This window comes from Coturnix japonica, chromosome 7, assembly GCF_054131305.1.
Source record: "Coturnix japonica strain WE chromosome 7, WE-NBRP24, whole genome shotgun sequence".
Taxonomy (NCBI): Eukaryota; Metazoa; Chordata; class Aves; order Galliformes; family Phasianidae; genus Coturnix; species Coturnix japonica.
Genome location: NC_140669.1, coordinates 13,012,032 through 13,035,527, shown reverse-complemented (window position 1 = coordinate 13,035,527; position 23,496 = coordinate 13,012,032). Strand labels below are relative to the sequence as shown.

At 38.9% G+C, this 23,496-nt stretch overlaps 1 protein-coding gene across 3 annotated transcripts in view; it reads right to left on the bottom strand.

The window, feature by feature from the left end:
- The window catches only part of SLC49A4 (solute carrier family 49 member 4), a 60,349-nt gene that overhangs the window by 16,168 nt on the left and 20,685 nt on the right, over positions 1-23,496 (bottom strand). The window contains exons 3-8 of one of the 3 annotated variants that reach the window (XM_085552313.1): positions 17,429-17,697; positions 11,358-11,487; positions 6,257-6,365; positions 5,580-5,647; positions 896-1,023; positions 257-391 (exon numbers count right to left, since the gene is read on the bottom strand). In XM_085552313.1, the coding sequence (XP_085408439.1) occupies positions 360-391; positions 896-1,023; positions 5,580-5,647; positions 6,257-6,365; positions 11,358-11,487; positions 17,429-17,697 (736 nt within the window). In that variant the 3' untranslated portion in view covers positions 257-359. Of the gene's footprint in view, positions 1-256; positions 392-895; positions 1,024-5,579; positions 5,648-6,256; positions 6,366-11,357; positions 11,488-17,428; positions 17,698-23,496 lie in introns of those variants that run through there. The other 2 variants (XM_015868681.3, XM_085552312.1) reach the window with 2 other exon arrangements.

The following is a 23,496-nucleotide window of genomic DNA, read 5'->3' as shown; positions in this document are numbered from 1 at the left end:
CAAGAACATTTACTAAAAGTAAAATTTAATTTGAATAAAGGAATATTTTATGTAATACTTTCCACAACAACCTCTTTATTAAATACAGGAGAGAAAAAATGTGTTTTTAAAATTTTCATTGTTTAGTTTTACTGTATCTCATTACTCTGCTGGATGAAGGTTGTGAAATCAAGGGTATATAAATCCTTTGGTGCAGATAGGAAGGTGAAGAACAGATTTTAAACAAACAAACAAACCAACCAGTGTTGATTTTCAAATAAGGGCACAGCCAACTGGAAACCTCAGCAAAGCTCTGATCTTTCTCCTCCACTTCTGCTAACAGCAACTTCCCATCCTTCTCAGGTGAATGACGAGTAAAATCAGGGTTGTAATTGTCCCCTGAGTCTGCATACTAGCAGCGATGGGGGAGGAAGGGGGGAGAGGAAGGACAGCATATTGTAGTGACAGAGAGCTGAAGACAACATGGCTCACCTTACTTTAAACTGCAGAGTGTTTCCAACCATTAATGCAAGTTTCAAAGCCCTGCATTCACAGACGTGTCACTAAATCTTATTATATACAACACTACTCCCATTCAACGGATTATTATTTATCGTTATTATATATCACCATTGTAACTCCAACCACTAGCAAAAGAAAAGCATCCAGTCCCAAAATAAAATCCTCAGTGTGGTGTCTAGGTTACTATTTTTTGTTTGGTTTTAATCCTTGTACGAAGCAACTTAAAAATTCCTTAGAGAATACAGAAGAATTTTCCAAGCCTTATTCTTTTGTTCTTGGTAAAATTACCATATTGCTAAAGATACCTGACCAACTCATTATATAGTTGAGCTAAGGCTGCAAGAATATGTCTGCAATACAGACTTATAACACAAATTAAAGTCATTGTCGATACCTGTGGTTAAAGGCAGATGGGTGACACTAGTTAGACAGGTGAGAGTGAACCAGGTTGATGCTAACGTTGCTCCAGATAAAAGCAGCAGCAGAATAAATTTCAGCATGCCCCTGATAAAATCTGCAAATCTAAAAGAAAAAAAACAAAAATCATAACACAATCCACAGATCAGAGCAGTACCAATGCTAATTTTCACATTACTTAAACATGATGGTTGACAATTAATTCAGTAAATTCTCATTAAACATTTTGGAAACCATAAAAACAAATTAAAAATCATTTCTCACACTCAGAAATAAAGATAAATGCTTTTTATAGAATGGTGATATTTCTAGCTGTCAAGATGAAGAGCCATAGATTTTCTAGCTGTCACAAAATAACAACCAAAACAAGAAATTCTCAATGCATCAATTGAAAGTACTCGGTATATGGGGAGGGTTTTTTTTTCCTCTTGCATTTGTTGGACATAACATCACACCAATACTTACACTGCTGTTTTGCCAGTGTTTGCCAGCCTCCCTTGGCAGACACTCTGCACAATTAACATATGAGTAGGCTGATGCATTTCATTCAAGACATAGTTAACTTTCAAGACTCATTCCTATGGGCAACAACAAAACTCCCTGTACTAGAATCCCTAGGTGGAAAAACAATTCCTCATGCACAAAGAAACTGGTGATGGAGCTCTCACTGGCTCAGGCAATGCAGGAACTCTTCACACATGGTCATTCTGCCAGCAGCAGCTGCTTTGGATTGAAATGTTCCAGACACCGTAAGTCTTTGTGCCATCCCTGTCCCAGCGATAATATGGGGGACACTATCACAAGTCCTTGGGCAGTCTGTTGTGCACAGGTAAACGTGATCTTTATACTATGAGATGGTTCAATTGCTCTTCTCCTCATCTTTTTTCATTTTTCTTTCAAGACGACATGATGCATTTGAGCAGCACTCACATAGAATAATTATCACTGCTAATGCTCTTTTCCAAAGGGATTTCAACTTGGATACTAAAAAGGAAAAGGCAACATCATTTCTCCACTACTAATTTTCTGTAGGTTAAGAATATGACTTTGGGCTGGATGTATGTCAAAAGAATGTATTCTGCACTCATAGTCTCCTACTTCTGTTGACTTCTGATGGCAGCACGATCCACCTAGGTTTGTTCACAACAAACAAATTGTTTTCTGCCTTGAGAAGTATCACTTCACAGAAAGATACCATACAGCCTACTTGACATAACAAATAAATGCTACATTTTGAAAACCAGGAATCCCAGCTCTTTGTATATCGTAAAGAGATGTATAAGTAATGACACCTGCAAAAATTATTACTTCTTTCCTCTTATTTTTGATTCTCCCTAAGCTTTAATTCCACATTGAACTTAGCAGCAAGTAATTCAATAAGCAGTAGAGGGAGATCAATGCTGTATATAATCTGAAAAGTTTACAACTGAAGTGTTAAGTGGCTTATGCATTAATCCCCAGTAGTCAGAGGCTAGCTGCTTCTGTTGTGTTTTTCTGACAATTCAAATCCAGCAATCAGGATCACCTCTTCTCAGTAGTTTGTCAGTTTCTTTAATTATTCTTCAAGACCACTAAGGTCAAAATCAGCAATTTTAAAAGCTTCTCAACATGTCAACTTCAGACTTCTTCCCTAAAGACTCCCTGCTTTGCCTGTTGGCAGACAAAAATCACTGTTCCCTCTCTCACCCCCATCATCCTTCTTCACCATCTTGCACGTATGGGAATGTCTGCATCTTCTAAAGAAGTAGGTGAGCGCACCAGGACAGACAGCACATGCTTTCCCTTATCACAACCCAGGACACAGATCTCTGAGCCTACCGTTGGTAGCAGCCTCCTGTAACCCATAAAAATCAGTCCTAGGCTGGATCCAATAGCTAAAGTCACAAACCTGTGTTGCTGACAACACAGTCTGTTGCTAAGGAAATTATCACCATGTCATAAAGTTTCAGCATTTTGACTAACACTGCAGGTTGAAAGCAAAAAGATTGAGCTGTGAATGACAAAACCTTGGAAATATCTAGGATCATTAGCAAATGTGGCCATAAAATTTTTGAGGAAAGGGAATAGAATCATAGAATGGCCTGAGTTGAAAAGGAACATAATGATCATACAGTAGTTTCACAACCCCCCCACTCACACCATGTGCAGGGTCAACAACACCAGACCAGGCTGCCCAGAGCCACATCCAGCCTGGCCTTGATTGCCCCCTGGGATGGGGCATCCACAACCTCCTTGGGCAACCTGTTCCAGTGCGGCACCACCCTCCATGTGAAAAACTTTCTTCTAATCTCTAACCTAAGCCTTTCCTATCTTAGTTTAAAACCATTCCTTCTTGTCCTATCACTGTCTACCCTCGTAAAAAGCTGTTCCTCCTCCTGTTTAAACACTCCCTTCAAGTACTGGAAGACTGCAATAAGGTCTCCCTGGAGCCTTCTCTTCTCTAAGCTAAACAAGTCCAGTTCCCTCAACCTTTCCTCATAGGTGAAGTGCTCCAGTGCTCCAGCCCTCTGGATAGATTTATGCTGCTGTGCAATAATATGAACATGCCTCTTTGACATTGCTTTCTTCAAGCCAGTATCATTCAGAAGCTGCCAGCAAGGGGTAAAACACCTGCCAGCTGCCCAGAATAGCCTGAGCTTTTCAGCTAGAAAAATGCATCACACAAATTAGCCAAACATACCTAAGGTTCATGTCTATCAGGACAGCAGTAGGTGGATTTATGTATTGTGCTGAGGAAAACTCGTACCGTTTGGAAAATTAGATTAATGTGTTTCCAAACTAGGCACAGCTTTAAATACAGATGATCTAAACACCTACTGTGACATGCAGGAACAAACGCTCCAGTGCGAGCCTCAGATTGTTACTGTTCTAAATGGTAGAATCTGCATTGCCAAAAATGTAAAGAGCAGATTCCTAAGCTTTGATAAATTAGTGGAAAAAAGTAATAGGAAAAAAAAAAAAATAAATCTGGCTTCCTGAGGAGTGGTTAAGGAAGAGAGCTGCTTGCCTGGTAAATCATAGTTCTGACACCAAAATACATCAGCTTGTCACTCTTGACAAGAATCATTACTTAATTTTCCTAATTACAACTTTCAGCAGATTACAGTCAGGCTCATCATTGATTCAGCCCTACACAGATAAATGCTGAATAGACCTAGGAGGGAGAGCCATCCATCATGAGTGACAAATCACCCCCTCCCTCACAGTGTGTGTACAAACCCTCCCATTTGAACTATGTATTGCCTGAGTTAGAAGGACATGTTTGGAGACTGTTGATATTTTATTTCTTCAGTTTTCCTAAAAGTAAATCTCCAGATGCTAAAAAGTACTGGTATTCAGTGAGGTTTGAAATCCATTCTGAAGCAGCAAAGGAGACTATCAGCATCTCCTGAAACTTAACCTGGACAATATATAAAATAAATTTATTTACAATAAAGATTGAGATTCACATGTTGGCACTGAGTCAGCAGATTGGATCCTCATAATGTGAGACGAAAGGGTGCCCCTCTACTACTGAAACTGACAAATGTAGGAGAGGTTAACCCATGATGGAAAGGATTAAGTTGGCATGGCACCTGTTAACATCAGGTAACCTGCTACAGCATCTAGGTCATGTACAGCAGGAAGTTTTAAACATCTACTTCTCTCAGAAACAAAACTTCATATCTGATCTGTGGCAATCAAAAAAAGAAAAGAAACACAACCTCTTTTTTTACAATGAACTTTGTTTTGACAGACTATGCCCTTCTGCCTGTACCTGGAAAGGACCAGAGAGTTGTTTCTCCTCCCTGTGTCAGGAGACTTTTTCCTCTTCCTCCACCACAGCAGCTGGATAGCATGCAAAACACCAGAATGAGAAACCTCACACTTTTATGTATTGTGTAATTTGAAGATGCCTCACTCTTGGCTGAGGGGTGGGCCAGTTTTATAAATGCACTGCTCAAGTACCTCCAAAAATCTATTTTTCCCCACTATCTCCTCTTTTCTTCTGTTTTTATTTATTTTTTTAAGGGAATTTAATTGAAATTTTAAAAAGCAGCAGCCTTTTGGAAGGGCAACCCATTCCTTATTTTTCCACTTTTCAAATCATTCAGCATTCATGATGGCCAAAGACATCCGTGTCCGGATATACAAAAAGCACAGTACAGCCACAGTGCAACCCATAGCAGTAGAGCAAAGAAAAAAATCCATACAGAAATCCAGCAACGTGCCAAAACAGTCCCAGAGTAAACTCCCTGCAGTGGAACGTACAATTATTGTGTCTAACCTGCCTGTGCTACATTCTCGATGTCTCTTCAGGAATCAATATGCCCAAAATTATTGATGAAATGAGACAGACACTATTTCTTCAATGCTTTCCAAATCTGCTAAAATAGATTCTCCTTAATAGCAGGCAGCTGAATTCACAATAACCATTTTAAAAGAACATATAGGATGTGCTTGTCAGGACTAACAATATGACCTGTTGAATCAAGGCAGAAGCGTGTGTTGCTCTCAACCCACAGAGAGCAGTAACATGGAATATAAATACACTGCTCTACAAGAAATACATAACCACAGAACTACACATTTTCCATTTCAAGTATCTAAAAGATGAGAAAAAACAGGTTATATTATTAAGTGCAGAAGCCAAATGGAAAGAAAAAGAAACAGATTCCTACCTTGCCATTGCTATGCCAACAACACAACCTCCAACTATAGACCAAAATCCAATCCAGCCTGCATCTACCTGACAGAAGAAAAAAGAAAAATAAAGAAATGTGTTAGAGAAAGTAAGTTTCAAAACAAATGGTGCACAAGGGCTGCAGGCTGTTAGCAAATTCATCCCACACCCCGCTCCCCCAACATCAACATGAGATGCAAGACCTTTTATAGAAGTATTTTAAACAAAATTTACTACAAAAAGAAGTATGGGTAATTAGCCTGTGCCCTAAATGTGATCCTTCTTACTGGAATGATCCAAGTAACATCCTCTGGATTTTAACCATACTCTATCAAAAGCTTAGAAATCCTCTTTTCCTCATTTCATCCCTTTTATCTGGTAAACATTATTTTCTACGACTAAAGGTGCACTGGCCAACAACACTCCCATTTGTTTACCTGCCTCTTCACTCTTGTCAAAAGGCGTACAAGCTCTGAAACTACAAACCACTAACTGAGTCAGCAGGAAGGATCTTGACAGCTTGGAATGCCAAAGCTATAGTTTATTTTGTTTAACATTTCAGTATAAAAGTGGTTCATATGTATTACAAAAAACTGATAAAATTGTATGTTAGTGCAAAATAAAAACATGTCACTTACAAAAATAGCTGTTGATTATCAGTCAGGAGATACTTACTTGGCTTACATGAACTGGTGTTAATATCAAATCCAGAACGCCAGACCATCCAGAGAAAACACCCAGTGGTATAGCATAGGCTAAAGCAATCATCAAGAATCGGAAATTGCTATGAAAACACAACAAATGCAATTAGCTGCAGCTTATATTAGAAATTGCACCAAGATTAGATGCTAGAGTAAATTACAGTCACAATCTATATTCTACCCATCAAGGAAAATAGCAGAGGTCTGGAGAACGACCGAGCCAGGAAAAACAACAAAGATATCCAGACAAGTCACTAAAATCAAGTGGCTGGGATGTTACTGCCTTAGCAATGTGACATTAAGAAAAGCCAGTCTCCCCACATCCAACCATTTTCATAATGTGCTGGGCTCATAAGTTTCTCATTTCCACAAGCAATTCTTCTGCATTTGAATGGGCAACCCATTTAGCTTAAATGTATGTTAGGAACAAAAAGCACTAACTCAATTTAGGAAAAGCATATTTCAAGCATAAAATCAGAGCTTTGAACTGTTTAAAAATATACATATAAATGGTGGTTTTACTTTTTTGTTTTGTTGAGAGGGAGGGCTTTCATAACAAGGCGGATACAACTGCAACAGTGGAAAATTCTGACAGTTTGAGCTATCAAAACACAGAGACAAGTGCAGTATTCTGTCTAAATACTCAACATGTTTGCTTTATTCCCCCAATTAAAATTAATCAACCTTCAGTCTTCAGCAAAAGATTAAGCAAAGTTCTGTTATCATCTTCACCGTACACAACTATAGAGTTGCCAGAAAAAAAATCACCAACAACCCTGCCCCACCCCTTCCCTTCATCACTGTAACCAAAAATGAAACGCAGAACCCTTGCAAAGGTAGATCAAGCTTTTCCTCTAAAATGTTTCATTCAGGGAATAACAACAGGAAGCACACTTGGGACTCCTCCAACGATTACACTTTTAAGTGAAGAGATTTTACGGTGATCCCATGGTTATTCTGAGGGTTACCTGTGCAAACACAAAGCGTGACCCCTTCCTCCTCCTAAACAACTGACATAAACTTGATATTGATCAGTAGTACCAGTTCCTTGGTATACAGCAGCCATTTGATAGCACATAGTTAGAAAAGCCAAATGGGAGGGAAAAATAACCTCCAAAATATTCAGAGGTTTGCAGCCCACACTATTTCACTCCCTTACAAGATTCAAAGCACTCTAGCCAGCACTCTGTTCTTTCTACACACTGTTCTTTTTCACACATCCTCATCTTGAATAACAGATTTATATCACATGAACATATCCTGCTCTTCCAATATCATTCATGTCAGATTTATTTTTTTTAAATGCAAAGAAAAACAACTATCAGATTTCCAACTCTTCCACACGCTGCTCATATTTCTCCAAATGCTAATGCTTTTGCTGTTGTCTTGTAACTTTTTTGCTCTCTATCCTGTGTCATCCTGACGTCTCTTCAAGCAGGTTTTATGTTACTTAATCCTACCCATGTAAAAACCATTCCAGTATCTGGAGAATAAAACAAAAGGGAAAATCCCATTTTCCATGGACATTATATATCCATGTTATAGGTTGCAAAGAAGTAACAAACTCAAATGCACTGGTCCAAAACAATATTTGCTAAATATTCAGCACCTTTGGATGTCTGTATTAATTTCATTAATGAACTACTTTGGGCTATAAGCACCTTGTTCTTCATTCAACCCAGGTCTTCTCTAACTCCAGCAAAGTGATAAAAAGGCACATGGGGTAGCAGCTCCATCATGCTCAAATTCTAGTCCCAATATCAGAGATTCAGCTCTGCATCACACCATCCTCCAGTGACAGAGGACCCCACATTACCACCCAGCTCAGTCTCCCTGCTAAGTAAACCAATCTGGAGAAAAGGTGTGTGGCAGTGACAAAGTAGCATCAGCCACCAGATGCCATTTAGTCCTCTTGTACAGCAACAACTAGCACTGGCTACAGTAAGTTGTCAAAGCCAATTGAAACACACGTCTTAAGTATCAGCTTCACTTTTCATGGCTTCAGCAACTTGTATTTGTTGTTGCTATTTTGCAACTGCTCTACTGAAAATAGAAAAATGTGCTGTCTGTCACACCATCAGCTGGTGAACCCACTCTGTTTTCCATCATATCAGCCTTTATGACAGGACATCAGCATTAGGCGCTCTCTGTTAAATCATTCTGCTGGAATGCCAAATTGGCTTTTTCATCTGCTGTTTTCTTGTTGTTTTTCTTCAGAATTCTACTTAATGTTACTAGAATCCATACGACAGGCTGGTTCACAGGAGAGCTTTGTCAAAGTCAGTCAGCATTTCCAGAATAACTTTGACAATGTCTATTAACATGAGACACGCTCCAAGCAGCTTCCAGGCTGGACAGTGATGTCATGTGAACGTTTTATGAAAGAAGTAACGATGCACAAAAACCCTACCATGACATTTCAAAACTGCTTATTCGGTCCCTTGAAAATACAAAGACACATGACTGGCTAATGGCATCTAATTATTTGAAAGCAAAAAATCACTGTTTGTTCTCATAATATTACCAACTATTTACTTGTAAGAGAATTTTTCCCATGGAAATTTCTGTCATATTCTGAAATGAGGAAAAAAAAAACCAAACATTTACTTCACCTAAGTAACTGAGAAAGGGCACAGTACTTTTTTCTAATGAAATTCAAACTAGGCTTGTCACAGTGTGAGATAGACTGCTGAAAGAATTGGGCTTAGCTCCCAAACCATGACTAATCTGTCGACTCCCAGGCTCAGAAAATTGGTATCAGGAGATAACCAAGATCAGCTAATTGTTATAATCTGCCAGAAGCAGGAATCCTCCAAGACAGGAGGAAAAAAAATAAAGAAAAAAAAATCATGTTCTGAAGCAACTCCTCCTCCAGAGAATGCTTGACCCCAGGAAGACCTACATAACACATCTCAGAGTAAAGCAGCTCATGAAGAAGACTGCTCAATAACCCAAAGGCATGAAGAAGCTTGGGAGCTGTGAAGAAGTCACAGATCACTTTGGCACCCAAGAAAAGAGGTCAGTGACTTCAATGGTAGAGTTATGCTACACAGCTTTCTTTTGAAGCAAAAAATCTGAAGCCTGGGGCAGAGAAGAGGGAAGTGATGATGGCCTCTTGTTCCCAAGAATGTTTTTGGCGTACATTTAGGTGAAGTCAGCTGACCCACTCACACACATCCTGAATACCTTATGCATACAGTTCTCCTACCAGAAGGCAAGTCTGCAACAAAGGAGAAAATCACATTTTCCTCCTAGTCATCAGCTGATTACCTTCAGCCTATACCACAAGGTCTAAAGAAAGACTCTCTTTTCCAAGTCTAGGTTAGGCAGGCAACAGAGGTTAGAAGCCTAATGAACCAGATGATGGACTTATCTTGAAGCACAGCTGATATTTTCTTTTATAAACCCCTGCCTTGCTTGATGGATTGGTGCTGAAAGGCTCCCCAAGATAAGTGGTTTTAATGATGAACTGTTGATTGTTTCACATACAGAGGAATGTAGAAGTGCCTTTGATACGGGGTAGAATGGAAGAATGCATAAAGACCAGAGGGAAGGAGGACGGTGATCCACCTGACTTAGAAACATGATGAACTATGCTGATTACTTGAGTCTCTACTTTGTTTTCCTAAGTTTGGTTGACTGTGAATGGTAAACCAGTTTTGCTGCTTATCTCCTGAACTTACCAGTATCTCGGGCCTAGTACTGACAATATGCTGAACAAGCAGAATAGTAGTTAAAGAACTCCCAAATAGATTACTGTCAACAGAAATCTTGTATTTTACCTGCAGAGTTGATTGCTGTTTGGATTTCTATTCAACAGCAATATTTTTACAACACAGCCCTCAGGCAGGGTCCCACCACACACCACCTTGGGCGTTTAACTGCATTATTGGGTGCACTAAGCATCCTTAGGGGAATTGCTGTTTTTTAATATCCTGAGTAGGTCACTTTGCAGACTCACCAGGCAGCTGTACTCACATCTTCTCCCAACTACCAGCCTATTTCAGCATGAACACATTGGAATAATCATTTTTTTCAAAAACATTTACTCCCCTAAACTGAAACAAAAGCCTCTAAAATGACCAGATGAAAACGATGATAACAGGAGGTGCTGCTTTTGCTGACTCTGAACAGGTTTTTTAGAAGTACAGAGAACAACAGTGCCTGAAGTTCCAAAATATTAAGTTTTAAGCAGCCCATTTTATATGGATTCATCTCCTATTACTACAAGCTAAAAAACGCAGCAAGAGTCTGATCCTCCCCAGTGAAATCAATTACACTTTGCATCACAGTTCTTTTCTGCCCTAGCAAGTTCCCAAGTTCCTCTATGTATTACCACACACTAGGCACAGGCCTCCACAATTACTGAGCATTAATGTTACCGTTGCTTTGATACTATATTTCCATTACACAAGACATTCTAGAAACAATGAGGGAGGGATTGTTTTACAAAGTTTTTTTTCCTTTTAATTTTTTTTCCAAATTCTAACTTTAAAGAAAACTAATTCATCTCTGAAGTTGTCCAGAAACAGAAATGGGGACCCCTTTAAGCCACATATTTTAACAATTAACAAGATGTAATAGATCATACTATGGTTTCAGATATTTCATTCGTTGCTCCTACAGCTGAATGAAAGCAATTGTATATCCCCTTGAATGAAAAGCAAATCCCCAATCCATTCCATTATAAAAATAATGGAAGAAAGCAGCTTATTAATTAGTTACATCCAGCTCTGATAACTGTTACCTCACACTCAGCAGAATGCACACGGTTAACAGTCTTGTATAACCTGATGTAACAGCAGCATTGCATAAGAGAAGCCACGCTAACAGAATGACTCAAGCAGTGCTGGTGCAGAAAGATGCTCACACGAATATTTGGGATAGACCCATTTAAATTTTAATGTCTGTGTTCTTGTAGTTATCATCTTTTATTGTTTCAGTATAAATATTTAATCTGATTGTATTTAAGAGCACTGCAAACTAACTTGTTTGTTCAGTAAGAACATTAAAGCACACTCGTGTTCATTTATTCAGGTGCTGATCTCTTCAGTGGAAGCTCAGTCAGGACCTACCTTAGGAGTCTGCAGAAGCTCCTCCTGTAGCTAAGCCGCTGACTAGCTGCAGCCACACTGGGAGGGAATGGAGGGCGTGAGGGGAAGTAGGCCAATGCTGCGGAAAATATCAAGGAGACCATCCCGAATTCTAAACAGGAGGACAAAGAAAAACAAATCAGAAAACAACTGTTAGCAATTAAAGACTTATTTTAGCAGAGTACTGTTATCAGCCAGCCTCCGATACATAAATCCTACCCCAAATGCTTTACTACTCCTGACAACAGAACTGCAGAACTTGAAGGAGGACTTCTTTTTCCCCTCCCCAAGAAAGATTCCAAATGGAGACGGAGAATCAGTGTGATACAGAAATACTGGCAGTCCATTCTGATGACAGGATCATCAGAACAACAGAGCAACAGTCTCACACACAAACTAAGCAAAGCAAAAAAAAGAAAAGCTTCTGTTTTTTTTCTTTAGAGGGGATTATGAAGATTCGGCCACATTTCCTTGTGAAGGTGTAATACCAGGTAACAGCATTCTAGAGACTTTAAACAAATGAGGATGGGGAAAGACCAGGGTGTAAAATGACTATCAATCAGTATACATGATGATGAAGGCAAATAAAAGGTCAAGCAAGGCATCATCATGTATGCACGTCAATAGAATATAAACAGAATAGCACAGGAGCAGCCATGGCTCAGAAAGAGAGAACACAGCTAGTAAGGAAAGTAAGAAAAGAGCACAGCTGTTCACAGATGCTCCTCTTGTTTATAGGCAGGTGTTCCAGATCTTCAAAAAGAAAAAATCATAATAGAAATTTGGACCTGAAGCTGCAACGTGATGAGCACTTTGCAGAAAATACACAAGACCCACGATCAGACATTAGGAGGAAAAATAACTCCACAAATCCACATTCAGTCCAAGCAATTTGTTTTACAAGCCTTTTACCATATATATCATGTACTCCACAATCCTCAATCCAAATACTTTCGCTATCTCATTTGGAAACAAGATTCTTTGCTGCTGGAGAGAAAAATGCATAGCTGAAGTGTGTTATCTTAAAAGAACCTGTGATCTTATTACAAAGAAGTGCTCACCATCACCACAAGTAAATTCCAGCAGAGCTGCATATTCGATCACATTCATCTGCTTTTTTTCCTTTTTCAATAAATCAATACGAATGTGGCACTTTGCCACTTCTTCTGCTAAACCAAAAGAAAAAAAGCTCAGGAAACTGAAAAGTAAATAACACTCAGACTGTAAGTGTATCAGCTATAGACTGGGATGGGAATTGAATACTTCTTGTTCAGAATGGAGAAGAAACTGACCCCACATTTGTTTTGAAGGCATATAAGGAATGTGACAATGCCCGCCTCTACAATCAAATACAGAAGGATTCATTTTGAACTATGTAGCATCTTTCTTTTCTTCCTGTTGTGATCTAATGACAGCTTTTGAAGGTCAAGGGTCTCCAACACAAATCTCCAGTAAACAGATTAATTTCTATCTTCCAGTGCACTGTTTTTGATAACACGGGTGAAAAAAGAACTGGTCACAACTAATTATCCCTGGTCTAAGAAAGAGATAAGAGGCTCTGCCCTTGTAGGATGATAGCGGACAAAGCAAGGCTTGCTAAAAGCTCTTCAACCCCTCCTCCTGTATCTACATCTTTATACAGGTCTGCAGGTATGCAAATATACAAAGGCTGCTCTGAAACTAATGCCTCCTATTTTATTATGTTGGTCCATGATGTCAGAGGCAGATGATGATGGTATGGCAGTCCAGGTTGAACCTTCCCACCAATATTCTGTTATGTTTTGTTGCCACATGACAAATAGCAGCAGAGGGGGCAGTCTGACACAATGGCAGCTGACATGGAAGCACACACGAAGCAAAGGTGCATCGCTGAATTCCTCCATGCAATAAAAGTTGCATTCGCTGACATTCATCAGCACTCGCTGAATGTTTACAGAGAGCAAACAGTGGATGTGAGCACAGTCAGGCAGTGGGTGGTATGTTTCAGCAGTGGCAACAGCGTGTCAGCTCTACTGGTGCACATTTTTTATTTTTATAAAGGAAGCATGCAGATTTCTGTCAGTTGCTGGCAAAAATGCATAGCTAGTGGTGGTGATTATGTTTAAAAATAGTGTTTTGTAGCTGAGAATTCACTCTATTGAACAGTGTTATTTTGCTCTTTGTATCTGATTTCAATTCCATGGAAATAAATAGGAAGCACTACTTTCAGGGCAGCTTATGTACATGCACACTTGAATTGCATGATCAAAGGAAGGCAGCAGCTTGCAGATGGATACAACCTACCACAATGTGATCACACAAAAACAGAAGTGATCTGAGGCATGTATTATTTAAGTTTATGACACTGCAATGACATAAGGGGAAAGGCTACATCTTTCTATAAAGAATATAAGGTAGGTTGATAATTTTTTAAAGACATGGAACAGGTGCTCATCTGAGGCTTCTTCTAACACTTACCTCAAGATTCCTGCCAGTCTAATTGCTGCAGGAGGAGCAGTATGGTAACACTTCATTTCCTTTTCATTATTATATTCAGCATGCAGTCCTTGTTGTACTGTCTTCCAACTCTAGAATGTTTCCCAGTGTTATACTTCCTAGGCTAATGAATTTGCCTTGCAAGTGCTGCCCTCATGCACAAAAGAAAAGAGCAAAATTCACCCTGGAACCCATTCAAAACCCAAGCAATACCCTCCACTAAAGAAGTATTTACTGCCATCTTTAGCTATGTGTATCACCTTTGCATCTCTACTGAAATCTCAGGTACTACCAAATGCATCTGATTCTTTACATCTCACACAGCTTCTTCATTTGGTAGCTTACCATCATTACCATCACCATTTACTACACCAGACCAGGTTTAGAAAAATACATTCCTAGGACAAGTTTTAGATTGCAAGAAAAAGAATTAAAAAAAGTAAAAGATAACGCTGACCTATTTTTCCACATTTTGAGACCAACAGAGCCACTGTCACAATACCTACAAATATCAACGTCGAAAGAAGCCTGCATCTTAGTTCAGAATGCAGGCACCCCCCTGGCTGTGTAAACCCTGAACAGAAAAGATGTTCACAGAGGCATAAGCCTCCTCAATGCATGTTCTTCTGACTTTCAAAAGATTACTTACAGAACAAAAACCAACCTCAAATCAACAAGACCCTCACCCTTCACCTTCTGAAACTTAAGAGGGAAAGGAGTGCATGTCACATATATGTATGTGTGTATATATATATATATATATATATACACATATATACACACACACACAAACACACACATATACAACACACACGAAGCACTCCTCTTGTCCCATTACACTTCATACATATATTTACATAAATACACGTGCACATATATACTTTAGCACACTTGCATATATATGTTTATTACATATTTTTGAAACAAATAAAGATTGCTCATCAATATTTAAGAAATTACACAGCTAGTACCTCTGTCTAGAGCCTATAATGATTTCAGTTTCCTTGTGCAATTCAAGCATACAATGCAGTCCTGATTTGCTAAATCTATATTATTCCAGCTGTGAACTAGAATGTGTAGAGACAGATCAGGCTGTGATATTTCAGCCAAGTTTTTAGACCACGTTTGAGATACAGGAACAGCAATTCAATAAAACACAGAAAATATAGGAGCAATTTCAGAATAGATTTAAGCAATTGCATCATAATCACGTTTGAGATTAAGTCCTTGGAAAGTCAGCACATTCTTGGCATGCAACTGATCCCAAGCTAACAATTCACATTATTAGGGTTTAAATAGAATCATCAACTACATTTTGGATGCTACTCATGTAATGCTACCTCATGCAACAACAACAAGCTCCATCACAATACTAAAGAACGCAGTGCCTGTCCTATGAAACTAGTTTTATTTAAGATCCCATAGGAAAAAAAAAATGGTATCAAGCTCTAATGTACTTGCTAAAGAACTGTGACACTTGAGTCCAACTGCACAGAAGGGACAAATAGCATGTTCTGCTGCCTCTTGAGGTCTCTGGGGAAAGAGGGTTGAGTTAAGAAAAGACAAATGTCATGAGAGACACAAGACATCTTGGGACAGCTTCTGCCAATTTCAAATCATTGACTATTTTGTCACTGTGATCCTCTAGAGGCCACTGACATTCAGGACCCATCTCTTTTCCACTGCCTGAACAGCAGAAGGAGTTTTAGATCCTGGAAAGACCCCATAAGACACATCACTAACACCGCAAGCACAGCCACACAAAGAAACCCAGCTATCGATTTAAAAGTACTTTGAACAAAGCAAGAACTGCAGATGCCCCACCCCAGAAAAAAAACATATCTTAGGAATCCGAAGAGCTGCTGTAACCAAGATCGCAAGTTGGGACCAACAATCCCAAGCAAGCTTACAGGATGGGCTGTTGCCAAGCCCTGGCTGAGTCAAAGGCAGAAAAAGCTGTGCTGAAACATTGGGCAGACAAGACAGATCTTTGAACCCAGCTAGCAAGAGATATCTATCCTAGCACTTGAAGAAAATGCCCTGGAAAGCCTCCCGGAACAGAACAGAAGTGAATCTAACAGGATGCTGAAAATGGCATTTCTTTTGCAAACAGACTCAATAAGTGGTTTCAGGCACAAAACCGTGTTTCCTTCAGGCCATCAAACTCTTCTCCATGGAAAAAGGAATGAGCTAAAGACCTTTTCTAAACACTGGATTTTTGCTTCCTTCCCTCTATCTGTTGCCCCTTAGAACGCAAGCAACCTTGGTGTTCACTTCTTCCTTCTCGCTGGTCTCTTTCATTTTCCACAAATTTTCTGGCTTCTATCAAAATATTCAGCTCTGAGAAGACCTAACCAAACCCTAATTTCCTTATTTCAATAAATTTGAGTCCAATAAAAAATAGATTAATTGGAAGAGTCTAATACTTGATACTATATGTATATATACATATATATATAAATATATAAAATTCCAACATTTACTATGCATTCTTTAAAATGAATGATAAAGTGGACCTCGCTCAAAACAACGATTAACTTGACAAAATTTCTTTAAGAATCACAGTCAGGAATAAGTGATCACAAACAGTTAATTCAATCTCATAAACCTGAATATAAACTACACAACATATATATTTCAGTACTTTCGGAATGCAGAGGGCTAAGTCCTGGCTGCATTTCAGAGGCTGGAATTATAAGAAAAACAAAATCAAATGTGCAACTGCCATGACTCTGTAAAGTCCAGCAGCTCTTAATGCCATACCATTCATACCCATTTAAAAAAAAAATAAAAATCAGATCATAGGCTCTTAAGCCATTTGGGCAACCCTTCTTCCTCACAGCCTGCCACTGAATACAGCTAATTTTCCTATATAACACCAAGAGCAGTGAAGTCATTGCATAAAAAACAGAAGGGAAACAAACTCAATATTGTATCAGATTAATTTTCTATCAGCATTTTTTGCACCAAACTGTTGTTGCTTCATTGAAACTGCTTGCTGCATAAGAATTAGGTAGTTTTAGTAAAAATCCAAATCTATTGAGTTTAATTCCAATATTAGATTCTTAGATCCTAATAATCTAATCACATTTGAAAGGCATATGCATGACTTAATTTAGGGCTGAATTTATGCACAAAATATTCAGTGCTGGGAGCATAAGATTTGCATCGTCCAAGAAATAAAAGAAAAAACAACCTGTCACAGAGTTTTTTATTGAAAATATGAAAAGCAAACAACAATTTGGAAGCTCTGGGAAAGCATAAGCTCACCTAAAAGATGTTTCTTCTAATACAAACAGCTGAACTACTTCCCTTGGAATCAATTCCCTTGGAATCTGTACATGACACTATTTCAAATTTTATCCTTAAAAAAGAAAAAGGGGGGGAGGGAAGGGAAGTAACCCTTGTGGTACTAAAACATCTTACCACTTCATTACTTTCCATCAGTTCGCTACTGTTCCCTGGCCAGTCCAGCCACTAGAGGGTAGTGCTTCACAAGCACCGAACACACACATGGGAGTATGTAAATGTTTTATAACTATTAACTTTTTTTCTTTTTAATTAAAGAAAAAACACACCTGCATAGAGCACAGCTTCAATGCGGTCCTTGATGTGCTCGGTGTTGCTCTGTGACAACAGCGAGAGGTGCGATGTTCCGTTAGGAGACGGCACTACAAGAGGTCCCACTAAAAACGCACCAGCACAGCCCAGGTAATTGAGCAGGGAGGCAATCGCCGTTGCTGTCGCACGTTCATCTGGAGAGAACCACGTTGTGGAAAGAAACGGGGCTGCGTTCATCACAGTTGGCCCTGCCAAGCCATTTAACAGCTGCCCTCCATGAATCAGCCTGGAACAGAGAATAGAGATGATGGCCATTAGGATGATAATAGCCTCTTTTAAACATAAATAAATAAATAGCACGTAAGATGCTGGGTTCTTGAGATAAAGTGACTTCACAAGTACACGAAAATTCTGTGCAGAAAACAGAATATTCAATGCATTAAAAAAAAAAAAAAAAAGGCCCAATTAAACTGATTTAAAGCATCCAGGGCTATTCTGTTCTAATTACCTCAGATAAATGGAGAAGCAAATGTTCTCTTCAAAGCCAGAAAGGAAGAGGGAATAAAAAGGACTTCATTTGCAAGAAAAGAAACACATAGATTATCATAGGATATAGAAGTAGAAAAGGTGTTGTAGGAGAAAAGCTTTAAACTACAAGCCTCTTAAACCTTGTCTGCATAAATTCCAACAGAGAACTTAAATTAGTTATGTCAGATTCTAAACTGAAACACTTCAGCAAAATACTCTGCCTACAGAGGAGGCCGGGCTGTTGAGGTTTCCAAGAGAATCATCTTCTGCAGCAATCTGGCCATTCTCAACACAGTGTTGAAACAGCCAAGGAAACGCAAGTTCTTCTCATTATTCACACTCATTGAGATCTAACAGATAAGACTGGTGACAAAACAGAAATACTACTTCCAAGCAACAAAGCTTCTACAGCCTTTGGCTTCACATTAGCACAACGAGAAAGACTCTTTTGAAGGCTCTTCTAAACGTGGAATTCTGCCAGAAACCTTCCACACTGATTTTTCCAAAAAGTGATCAGCCGTGAAAGGCAAAAGCATGTTGAAATTTATATAAAAACCTCGTGTCTGAAAAACATCTCACAAGTCAAACGAAACACTGCAACCCTCCAAAGCAGATCTATCAATCGTGCAGCAAAATGGTGGCAGATTATAGTTTTAAATGGCGGTGGTTTTTTCCAAACATAGAATGAACTCCATGTTACTGCTGCAAGACTTGGGTTGTCAGACATAAAAAGCTACAGCCTAAAAACAGGGAAACACAAGCCTGTACTTAGGCAATGTTTCAAACCACAAATGACTAAATAACGCTAAATAATACACAATGTGGCAAGAGATTTTTAAGGAGCACAATGGAACAAAGCATACAAAATGCTGACAGACTCTTCATCAAATTAACAAGCTAGCTTACAGTAAAAAAAGAGATGGATGCTAGTGATCCTCAGTTGATTAGAATTCAGTTCTTTAAGCAGAATTTATTAAAAATATACAACAAATGGAAAAAAAAAAAAAAAAGCCATCATGAATCATCTGAAGAAAACACTTTCCTAGCCAGGACAAAAATAATACACTGCCTTAAAAATAAGCAATTCTAACTCCATGAAGATGTTCACATAGCAAGATCTCATTACTATTTGTTTGTGACGCACTATAGACTGACATCATCAAGACAAGGCCAGATCTCTTAAACTGTGGCCCCCAATAAAGTCACATTTAATAGTTGTAAATTAATGAAACACACCACCTAAACAGCACTCTAGTATAGTTTTCTGAGGACAAATTACATTAATTCATTATGGTTACTTTCCAATCTAAAGTACTTTGGACAAACCAACACATCCTTCCCTACTTCAGTATTTTCCTTCCACTTTCCTCACTATAATAAGTTGTTTCCATACTTAGGATAAGCATCTCCAGGGTATTTGCAGTGCTACTCTGCATCTCTGCAAACAGCTGCATTTCAGTAGCAAGTGTGGCAACAACTACAATGTATAAATACTTCATTTTACCATTTCCTTTTTTGCCAAAGGAAATTTAATGCTTAAATTACGGCTTCAGTGCTATACTAAGACTTCTGTCCACTTGTACCATGGCAATAATATTGTTTTAATTCACACACACCCACTTTATTATCCAAGGGCAAATAAAACTCATTAAAAATCAGGAAAAACACAATAGTTCTGTATCTTCCAGTAGAAAAAGCTTTGTACACACAAAAAGTTAACCACATATTGAGAGATTATAAGTATTTATATATAAATACACGCCAGATTTCGATGATTCCTACCAAACTCCACTATCTCAATACAGCTACCCAACAGGTCTTTATATCACAGACCCAGAAGAAGAAAGTTGCATTTAGCTTCAGAACTTGAATTGCACACTACCTTTCTGGTTTTGCTTCCTGTTTTCACATGAGAACTAATTTTGCCTCTCCATAGCCTTCTTCTTTCACATTCTCCTGTCTGCTCTCCCCACTCCTGCCCTGCCAGCACGCTGTCTGCTCTGATGGACTTGCCTTTCCCTCTGCATTTCTGGCACTTACAAAGCTTGACATTATCATGCGAGGTAAAGCAACTCTTATCTTCATATTGCTTCATTTTTCAAATCTGACACATTAGGGCCAATAAACATTATCTTCTAACTAAACTGCCACTGATGTACAGGCTGTCCACATACATGATAATGGCCTAAACCTTATTTTATGTTGGTTTTTTTTTTCAATACTAGCTTGAATTAAGCCTTCCCCCCCCCCCACCCCTCCTTTGAGAAGATTATTTGCAATGTCCCCCCCATACACCTTTAACTCATTTCACTAGAGAGACAGAAGAGATTCAAAAAGTGATCCGCCCTATTTACTAATTCACTGCTCAGGGAAACATATGTAGCAGCCACTGCAGCTGCCAGGGTGAAATATGAACACAACAGCACTTGCAGCTCTTTGCTGTTCGTTACAATGTCTTCTCAACACCCCACTAGATTTCAGCCTAACAGCCACAGCAGTCTGTGATTGACACCATCAGAGCTAAAAAGTACTCCAACATCAAGAAACATTTGTTTCTGTTGCTTCTGATATTGAAAATGAGCACAAGAGCGTTTTTCCTTGCTGCTATTTCAGTTTGATTCTGTCTAATGTGATTTCTCTTCTGACAAAAGGCGAACAGCATAACTCCAGTTCAGGACCCTACCCAGATGGAGACAGGTTTGCTCACGTCTTCCTAAACAGGTCAATGAATTGCAAAAAGATAGAACAAGGGATAACTCAAATATAACAACAGAAATAAGAGCAGAAAATTCTTACTGTACTCTATTTCAACTCGTCTCCCAAATTCTTGTCAAGCTTTAAATAAATAACACTGCTTTCATCACTTCCCCGAGAGAACATTTTATATAAGCCTTAAGAAGTAACTTGTTTATACCTCCTTCATGCACTCCCTGCTGTCACAGCTGCGATATCATAACAAGCAGCAACAAAACAAAACAAGGCATGTAAGGCCATAAATGCTGAAATTACTGTATCGCTGAGCGAACCGGGTATGAAGAACGAGATGATACAGGAAAAAGGTTTTAGTGATGGATGATCACACCACACGCCATTTACAATCTGCTTTACTTATCTTTTTTTTCCCTCATGTGGTTTGAACTTTGCATGCATGGTCAGAGCCCCATAAGGTATTGGATTTGTTAAGCTATTTAAGAGCTGTGTTACAGAGACACTTTTTACATGTAAAAACAACAGACATTTAATGTTTCTAGCACAGTATGTCCCATGCCTAGACATAAGAGCATTTAAGAAGAAAAGAACAGTAATTCATTTGCTTTTATTTCTTAAATGGGGGAACAAGTGGTAGTGGCAGAAAGGGGAAAGAAGCACAAGGAGCAAGGAAGTCAGGGAGAGCACTTATCTGCTGCTCCAGGGAAACTGCACTGTGTGCCTCTCCTCTGGGAAAAATACAGTGCATTAATTGTTCATCTTCACAATTCACATCAAAAGGGATTCTGGATAACAAAGTTAATATCTTACAGAAGTGGAGGGCTGGTCTATCTTTCACATGCCCAACGTTTTCATTCACTGAAAGAAGTGGATTGTTCAGCTCCTGCTAATTTGGAAGACAAGTAAGTTTATATAGTGATTAGCTCATTGCAGCAACTCCTGGGAGCAAATGAAAGAGCCTGTTCCACAGGAGGACTTCAGAGCACTCCAAGCTCTATTGAATTTAGCCTTACTACACAGCAACAAAGCAGTGAATACCTCCTATTCAAGAGTGCCTGCGTTGATGCATGATGCAAGTTGCTCGTGCAGGCAAAAGAATGAGAAAACACATGGACTTATCTACATTATACATTAGAAGATTTATTATACTTCACAGCGAACTGACACCAGTTTTGTAATGAAGAAATCTGTGATTTTTCACAGTCAAGTTACTAGAAATAGATATATCCTTTTTTTTTTTCTTTTTTTTTTCCCCCTTTGAGCTCTCCAAAACAAACACAACAAAAAGACCCCTCCATTAAGCAGCACCTCCTAAGAAGGTCAAATGCATACTTAACAGCAATTCACTGCTAGGGAATGTGGGGACAATCTGGTGCGAATGCTGTCCTGCTCATAAGCAAAGGTTTATAACACAGCTCTATGTCTGGAAAAAGATTGAGAAAAAGAAATACCGGTTGGTAAAGCAATGAATTCATCTATTGAAAATAACATTCTGAAAGATGAAATTCATGGAAATGCACTTCTTTTCAATATTTTCATTAAATGATATATTTATACTACAAAAGCTTTATGCTTTCTGGATATTCATGGATTGAAGCCATTAGCATTTTTTGCTTGTTTTTGATGCATGCAACCATTGATACGTGGAATAATTTAAAGCTGTTTTTCCCCATCAGTAAGAAAAATTATTACAAGCAGAAAGCCTGAGTCACCATGTGGTACATTATCTTCAGCAATAACAGAAAAACTCATAAAAAACACTGTCGACCACTCTCATTGGGAACTTGGCTCACATCTCCCCCTCTGCACACACCACGGCCTCCAAGCCATTCTACATATGTCTTATTAAAGGGAGCTATTTTAAAAGCAACACTAACAGAGCATACACTCATCAAATGCAAGCAGATCCAAAACGGTGTTTTGTAAACAAAAGTAGGCAATTACATTAAGGGCTAATGAAGCAAAGCACCCTGAAGCTAACAGGGAAGGGCACCAACAACAAGTGCTACCAGGGCTGCCATGTGAGAAATGTGAAGGAAATTATTCAGGATGGGAGATACCAAAATATTTTGGTTTAAAAAAACAAAAACAAACAAACAAAAAAACAACAGTACAGGAGATTAAGTAAACTAAAGACTGGGATAAACAAGACCCATTTAAACATCCCCATAGAACCTTCCTACATCAGCAAAAGAGGAAGAGGATGCTGTGATCGTAACACAGAACTCTGCTATAAACTCAATCAATATGAATGAATTCCTTTCTAAGGACAGAAATTACTCAACAGAGTAAGAGTCACATGACATTAGAGTCAAAGAGCTCCAGATGACAGAACAAAAACAGTAAAGGTTTTCTACAGTTGAGGATAATGCTTGACATTATATGAGATGGAGCAAATCCCACAAATACCACGTTTTCCTCTTTCCTTCCAGCATAGGCTTATGTTAGCAGATGCCTTGCAGAATGAGCATCCATTAAATATTACTGCCATAACTAGCCCTTTCTGAGATTTCAGGGTTTGCTTTAATATACCTGCTGAATTTACCACTCCAAGACTTTCTAGGCTATAAACTGTTAATTTAGCAGTTAGCACCTGAGCCATACAGGTGACACCCAGTGCTGCAGCGCAAATACTACACAGGAGCAAGAAGAAAGACTGTCATAGAATCACAGAAGAGCTTGGGTTGGAGGGGACCTCACTGACCATCTACTTCCAGTCCCTCTGCTGCAGTCAAGGTTGCCAACCACTACATCAAGCATTACATCAGGTTGCCAGGACCCCCTTTAGCATAGCCTTGAACAGATGCTGGCCTGTGACAGCACCTCACCATTTTCTCTGTGGAAAAAC